Source organism: Glycine soja, chromosome 20 (genome assembly GCF_004193775.1).
Source record: "Glycine soja cultivar W05 chromosome 20, ASM419377v2, whole genome shotgun sequence".
Taxonomy (NCBI): domain Eukaryota; kingdom Viridiplantae; phylum Streptophyta; class Magnoliopsida; order Fabales; family Fabaceae; genus Glycine; species Glycine soja.
This window is the reverse complement of record NC_041021.1, coordinates 36875104-36882885: the sequence shown is the minus strand read 5'-3', so window position 1 is coordinate 36882885 and position 7782 is coordinate 36875104. Positions and strand designations below refer to the sequence as shown.

Sequence of the window (7782 nt, the reverse complement as noted above, 5' to 3'; positions counted from 1 at the left end):
ACCGTGTTGTTAATTTCTTTCGGTGGTAACTGGTGAAAGAATAAATAATTTTGTTCACTATAATAAAAGGCATATAATGTGTTTTTTGTTTGGAAAATTAGCCACACTATCGGGTGACCTAACTCTTATGAATTAAAAGCTGAAGAAAAAGACTACAGAAAAAAAATCAATAATCTAACCAGACTAACATTTTTTCTTAATTAAAAGGAAACCACCATATTTATCTGATACGATGTGTTTTAAATTATTTTTTACCATGCAAAAAAGAGGCGTCAAAACATGGGAATGGATCTTTTTCGGTGAAAAATAAAAAAACCTCTGATGATCAAATGTCATAATCTTACCATTTAAATTTTCAAACCTCAACTTCAAAATATGAATATATTATATTGATGAGTTAGAATCTCATTTACTGATTAAGTAACTATAAAAGATTATATGAATCCTTTCAAAATATATATGCATAAAAGATGACGAACATTAGTGAAATTGGATTTAATTTTCTTAACTAATGTCTCAAGTTCAAATCTTTTAAATGATTAGTGTTCAATAGTTCAAAGTTTTTTGAGTTATATTTTTTGGAAAATAATTGATGGGCACCTAATATGTTATATGACTCCTAGTGAGAGAGTGAAAGAAGAGGAAAAAAATATAGGTATTATAGATTATATAATGTGATAGGAGGAGAGAAATAAAAAAAAATGATAAATGTTAATCAGGTGTTAAAAAAGATAAAGATGAACATTAATTTATCATTGCTCATATATTTTTTATTTAATATTTATAATTTGTTTTCAATGGTCAGATTACAAAAACGGGTTGCCTAAAATGAATGAGGAGAATCATTCCCACCAACACCTTCCTAAAATGATAAAAACTGGAAGAAGAACGTTATGGTCACAATTTCTCTCACACTCCCTTATACACACTTTCTACCATTGGTCCATGTCTCCCATTTTTAATATCCAGATTGTTTGGAGTCAATAACATGCATTCACGCAATCAGCAAATTGTAGTCATTGGAATCAAGATCAAATGACTTGTATATATCAAATTTAAAACACCTATTTACAATCTAAGCCATCAAATCTTTATCTAATAGTTGTAAAGCAAGGAATAACCAGGCTAACCCAACAATAAGCTAGGCGTAAAGCAAAATTTAAAAGAAGTTTTTTACTTTTAAACATGTTAGATTTTTTTATTAACATATCTAATTTTTTTTATCTATGAAGTTTTTTTACTGTATAAATACTATTAGATAATTTTACTTTTTTTGCTGCTGAGCCCAAAACTGTTTTACTTTTGGGCCATCCTGATCACTGCATAAATACGTGGGTTTTTCCACTTTACTGAATCCCTTTCCTAAAAATTGATATAGCTGTAAGAAAGAGCAAGAGAAGGACACCTGCCTCAAACAAATTTCATGAAAAAAGTTACTGCAAAAAAGACACTCATTTGAACACTCTTCAATACAATTGCAGTAGTGAGTGGCATTTAAGACACGTTACGCCTACCAACTACCTATCTCTCTTGATCCTTCATAATCACATAACGAACGTTAACTGTTCCTTATAGCATATCAGAAAAAGAAAAAAAAATGTCTCTAGTGACTGGAGAAATCAAAACCAAAGAAGAGGTGTACAATGGAGATGAGCTCTGCCAAGAGAAGTCAAAGTTGCTGCTGAAGTAGGTAGGGCTACCCAATGGGCTTTTGCCCTTGAAGGACATTGAGGAGTGTGGGTTTGTGTGGCTGAAGCCACAAGTTTGAGAAGATTGGGAAGCTGGTATGAAAAGGAAAACTATAGCCTTAAGCATTTTCTTTTCAATTTGATTATTTTATTAGCAATGGATAAACTTCAACTTTTGTACATTTATATGTGATGAGCGAATGAATCTCAGTATTACGTTTTTATTGATTTTTTTTAAATGTTGTTTGAATTTAATTTTGATACACCATTATTTTTACATTATCAATTAATTAAAAATTAATCTGAATATAACCTTTAAAATAATTATTATAGAAATTAAAAAATTTGTCATATATAATTTATAACTGACTGCGAGAAAATATTTAAATAATTTATAATTAAATGAGCATATAAAGAATATTTATCCCGTATTTATTGAATATCAAAATAAACAAAATGATAATATAAAAAAAATGAATAAATGATGAGCGATTTGCAGCTTTACGTACTAGTAGTATGTTCCTACCAACACTCTCACCCTCTCTAATTATAATATCATTTTAATTAATTTATATTTCTTAAAAAAGTAATTAATTTAATTAATTATATCATTTTAAAATTATTCTTTTCTTATCTCTATCCATTTAATTATTTTTTATTTATTTTAAAAGAGAAAATTAAATAAGAATAAGTAAGAAAAAAAATAATTAATGCATTTAAAATTTTTAAAAAAATTATAAAATAAGACAGAAATTTCTAAAAACAAAAAGTTTACGATTAAAAACGGAGAGAATAGTTGCCAAACTAAATGCGCGAAAAGGAAAGTCACGTACAAATGCAACAACCAGATTGGACTTCTTTTATAGTGAAGCTATCACGTGCTTTTCATCTCGTCATATGGAAATTGGAAAGAAATAACAAATAGCAACACAATACGTCACATGATGATACTAATAAACACAAGTGGAGTTCCATAATTATGAAAGGGTCTAGAAATTCAGTTTGAAAATGCATGAAAAATTACTCTAGGGTATATTGACATCATTTTTTTAATGAAAACCTTTTTGATTGCTTATCTAATGTTTTTAAAGGCACAAGATAACATTATGAAAAATTAGAATAGTGTGCTGCCACATAGCAAACCGGCATGCCAGAAAAGGAAAAGTGCTCCCCCAGTAAGTACAAATTGCAATTCCAGAGTATGTACTGGATTCTAAAATGGTCATTACTCATTAGCATATCTGGCAAGATGATTTCAAGTTTTGATTGATACAAACTAATAGTAAGTTCTAATGAGTGACTGAACTGAATCGGGTTTTTTCTTCTGCCTCTTGCTATCTTCAGAGTTCACAACTTCAATGCCTGAAAACATTTAAACCAAAAGCATCGTTAGGATTAGATCTTCAAAACAAAATATTTTTGCAAGAGTCAGGACTATGGTTCAGTAACTTGAAATGCAAGGGTATATCTACATCAGCTTTTGTTTCACTTGTTCCTCACAACATGCGAAACTAAGCCAGCAGTCATAGATGCAGATCAAATTTGGGGCAAGTTTGGATATTGTTCCTATACAGAACAATATGGATAGGTCTATTGGAAGCACAAGACCCAAGTGCTGCTAGATTCCACGCCCTCCTTTAAAGTCCTCCCTTCGGACAACTGATGATGGTGCAGTAAATTAGATCATTAATAACCCGCTAGGATTGGCTTAGTGGTGGGAGGTTGGGGTAGATGCATGAGAACTAGGGCTCGATCCTCATTGTGCCATTGCACACCAAAAATAAATTGATCATTCATGACTTATGAAGGCTTAGCAGCTGTGATTATGGGACTGTAATGTTTAATATTAATGCTTATTTTGATTGGATGGACTTGAATATTAGACTAGGAATGATCTGAATTCTTTAGGAGAATGATTCCTCAGCTCTTTATTTATAATAATGGAATTGAATACAAATAATGATGGAATCCCTTGATTATAGGGAATTACAATGAGAATCAATTACATAAATATAGTAACTAAGAAGCTGAAACAATAACATAAATAAGGAAACAAATCATATCTCAACATATGGTATGCTTTAGATATTTACCCCATTAATAGGAAATCTGTGATTCTGGACCAGAAAAGCAAGTAGCCAAAAATGAAATTCCAACCTACTAAGGCCCTGTTCAGATGGTATGCTTTTGATATTTTGCAACAACTTTTTTAAAATTAAAAATGAAAATCTGAGTCGTTTCACATCTATCATCTCTATTGAACCCATCTTCAAAGGCTATGTTAGGCAAAACTTGCTGAAAGCTAGCTGTAAACTGAAAAATTAGCTTATTAAATTATATGTGATAGGTAAAATTAGTTGTTGAAGTAGCTGAAAAGTGTAAAATGACAAAAAAAAAAATCATAATTTATTTAAAAATGGTAACTAAAAAATTGAATACATATATTGAGGATAAAAATGGAAGAAAATATAAAAAATTAGAAACTAGAAGTTAATGTTTTAAAAAACACTACTTCAAGTAGCGTTTCAAAAAATGTTAGAAACTACTAAAAAAAACTTGTTTACTGAACAGTCAAACAAACTTTTCAACTAGTAAAAATAACTAAAAACTAGTTTAAATGCCTTGCCAAACATTAGCCAAGCACTCTGGTTGGAACTCCAACACAGGGAAAGGACCAAAGACTAGTTGTCATCTTGCGAAGACAACAGCCGCACACTGCCACTGGTTACAGAAAAACCACTGCTACGATGCAACCAATTGCATTGCGAAAACAAACCCCACCATCATACTGTCGTAAAAAACGAACCACCATCACTTTTGAGTTGCCGCCAGTTGCGAAGACAAATCTGGATTTGTTTTTTTTTAATTTTAAAACTGAAAACCATACTGAACAGGGCCTGAGTTTTTTTTATTGGACCTTCCAACCAGTGTTTTAAATACCAGATAGTGACACATAGTGACCTATCCCAAAAACATTATAGGGGGATAGCGGGATAATCACTATTCCAATTTTTTTTGTATAGTTATATGCAATAGATTCTGAAAAATGATAAAAATTACTCAAAATTCATGATATTCATATTCAGTAATAAAACAACATAGGTGTCTCAGAAAACAATGAAACATACAAGTAAATACCAACAAAAGTCAAATACAAGTTTCCCAGATGGGAATCAACAATCAACATCTTCTAAATTCAAGTATTATTCTTTTTGACCATTTTTACTACTATAACAGCAGGCATATTTCGTTTTTGCATTGAAATCCAAAAAATACCTCCCCTCGCCCCCTAAAAAGAGCCCTAGTGTCTCTGTTTAAAGGACTTCTTTAGAGTCAACACAGCACTACTATCTCAGCCGATATTTGGTTCACTATAACCACCACATTAAACCAGTCCACTACCATGGCATCCCCCTGTAGCAACCTGGGGCTGCTCTACTATGCTACACCGCAATAGTGCCCAATTTAAAGCCTTGAATTCAACCTACTAAGCTTAAAAATATGACTTGAATTTAAGTCAGTAATTATCCAAATCTGATTAAGTGCAATTTTTTTCCTAGGAAGCCATCAACTTAAAAATGGGAATGAATCCTCTAAGAAGCCACAAATTCCAGCAGGAGGATGAAATCCAACATACTCACAAAGATTTACAAGAGGATTGAAGTCAACCATAACAAGGCAAACAATTGATTTTGACTAAGGTTTTAAATTGGAGTTGCAATCATGGTTGCGGCTGAGGTTTTATAGCAATTCTTGATGTCATGAAATATTCCGATCAATGTGGCCACAATTGCAATTACGGCAAGGTTATATAGAGACCCCCACAACCTTGACCACAAAAACCTTGATGATATGACAGCAATTACGTCACAATAATGTCACAAACCATTTTAAAACCTATTTTTAACTGTAAGCTGTTAAAGTGAAATTTTAAAAGAGTTCCAACATACATACTTTAACAGTAAAAAGAGTAGCAGTGAATATCCATACCTTACAAGGCATGACCCATTTGCCACCAATCCAGTCCTGGTGCAGCCTCAACTGGGAGTTCTCAAACTCCAGTTCTTCATTAGAAGACCTGAAGTAAACTACATACCTTGAATCTGCAAGAGCCTTGGAAATCACACCAACCCACCAACCATCATTGTAGAAAGCATCAACTTCATCAAGAATACTGAATTGACCATCAACATCCGTGTCCAGCGGATGAGGCCTAATGTGCAGAGCATCAATCTCCTCTCTAAGCTGGGAATCATCATCAGCCAACAGATCATGGTACTCAACAAGGAACTTATCCTTCCCCAGTGCCTCAACAACAGTGGCAGCAAACCAAGCTCCACTGAACCCATCTTCATCACTGCTAACCTCAACTATCGCCCCCACACCTATCCCCTTCCCCTTTACAGTTTCAACAGATTTCACATTCGGTGTCAACAACACTTTCTTCGATTCACCATTGCCCTGTAATTAACACAACCACCATTACATTAAACTAGAGTCAAATTAACATGCATGCAATTTAGCAATACCCTAGCCCTAGAGTCAAGTGTCATCTCTAACGAAGCAAATAAGAATAAAATTTTTACATTAAAACTAGAATCAAATTAACATATATACAAGTTAGCCCTAAATCTCTATAATGCAGCAAATGAGAAGAAAACAAGGGCGAATCGTAGGCACCTGTTGCCTTTGTTGTTTCTGCTGCAGTGGTGGGACCCAATCGTGATTTAACCACTCCCGGTGGAGCCTGAGTTGTTCCTTGGAAAAGACCAATTGCTCCTTGGACACTCTGAAATACACCGCAAATCTTTCGTTCTCCAATTCCTGGGTTATGTGGCCCTCCCACCAACCGTCGTTGTGGAACGCATCAACCTCGTCGCCGAATTTGAATTCGCGGTCAGTCTCCGTCGGGGGAAGAGGGCGGAGGTGGCGGAGACCGAGGACTTCTCTCAACTTCTTCGTGGTTTTGTCGTCCGCCAAGAGGTTGTCGTATTCGACTAGGAACCTCTCGGAGGCGAGGCGGCGGATGACGGTGCCGGTGAACCAGGATCCCCGGAAACCGTCGTCCTCGGAACTGACTTCGACGGCAGTACCGGGTTTGAAGAAGGCAGTGGCGGCGGAGGCCGCAGCGGAGGGGCCGCCTTTAGGTTTAGGAGTACGCGCCATCGCTCGACGGTTTAGGGTTTTGCGCTGTGTGTTGCGATCGCAGAGGTCGTTAACGGAACGCAAAAGAGTAGAGAGAATGTGTTGTCTTTTATAAGTGCGGTTGGCGGGAATGTGAAGGGACTGGTCTCTTTTTCGACACGCACTTCGCATGCACGGAGACAGCGTTAAATGTTTTCAAATTAGTTTTAAAAAATGAAAGAAAGTGAAGTTTAGTTAAGTTGATTTTAGAATAAGTTTTTTTTAAAAAATAAATAAATTAACCAACATAATCCAATCTAATAAAGGTTTAATTTTTTTAGTATGATGATTATGTTCAGATTGACTTCTCGCTGAAAGCGATGGTGATGGAGATATAGATAAGATGTTTTTCAAAGATAGGATATTGGAAAAGCATATTGTGCATAAACATATAGTAAGAAATAAAAAAATCAGCTATAAGGAGTGATGAAGCTCGAATTGGATGTGGGGAACAAATAGTGGAAAGCTATTTTGGTTAGTGACGAATCCAAGAGGAGGGGAAGCAAGGGGCCTTGGCTCCCTCCCTCTTGACTCTTTGAGAATTATATATTGTTGTGGCTCATTCAATATTAAATTGTTAGTAGGATTTTGATTACATTACTGACAACAATAAGCTTAAAAGCAAAATGAAAGATTTTTAACATTATTTATATTGAGATAATGGTTGAAGTTTGATACATATGAATTTTATGATTTAAAAGAACCACGTCCACAACTTAAATAAATGATATAATGCATTTAAATACTATAATTTAATTGTTTGATAAAAAAAAGTTCATGTCCCATTCTTTTTAATAGATTTATGGATCCATCCTTATGTATGATGCAATGACCGTGAGTTTCTTTAACTCACCGTTAATTTATTTAAATATAATCATGAATGTGTTTTTAAATATGAAAATTATAGGTT

The 7782-nt window shown here is 34.0% G+C and overlaps 1 protein-coding gene across 1 annotated transcript; it reads right to left on the bottom strand.

The window, feature by feature from the left end:
- Positions 1 to 2732: 2732 nt before the first annotated feature.
- LOC114402234 (DUF724 domain-containing protein 3) lies at positions 2733 to 6965 on the bottom strand. Its single transcript, XM_028364728.1, has 3 exons — positions 6369 to 6965; positions 5679 to 6149; positions 2733 to 3050 (listed from the first exon to the last, which is right to left on the bottom strand). The coding sequence occupies exons 1-3, from the start codon at positions 6852 to 6854 to the stop codon at positions 3036 to 3038; spliced, it is 972 nt and encodes a 323-aa protein (XP_028220529.1). The 5' UTR covers positions 6855 to 6965; the 3' UTR covers positions 2733 to 3035.
- Between the last annotated feature and the right edge of the window lie 817 nt (positions 6966 to 7782).

Bases quoted from the DNA above. Each gene is read 5' to 3' on its own strand.
- LOC114402234 (XM_028364728.1), bottom strand. From the start codon at position 6,854: ATGGCGCGTACTCCTAAACCTAAAGGCGGCCCCTCCGCTGCGGCCTCC. The intron at 6,150-6,368 runs GTGCCTACGATT...TGTTAATTACAG, and splicing joins AGAAACAACAAAGGCAACAG to GGCAATGGTGAATCGAAGAA.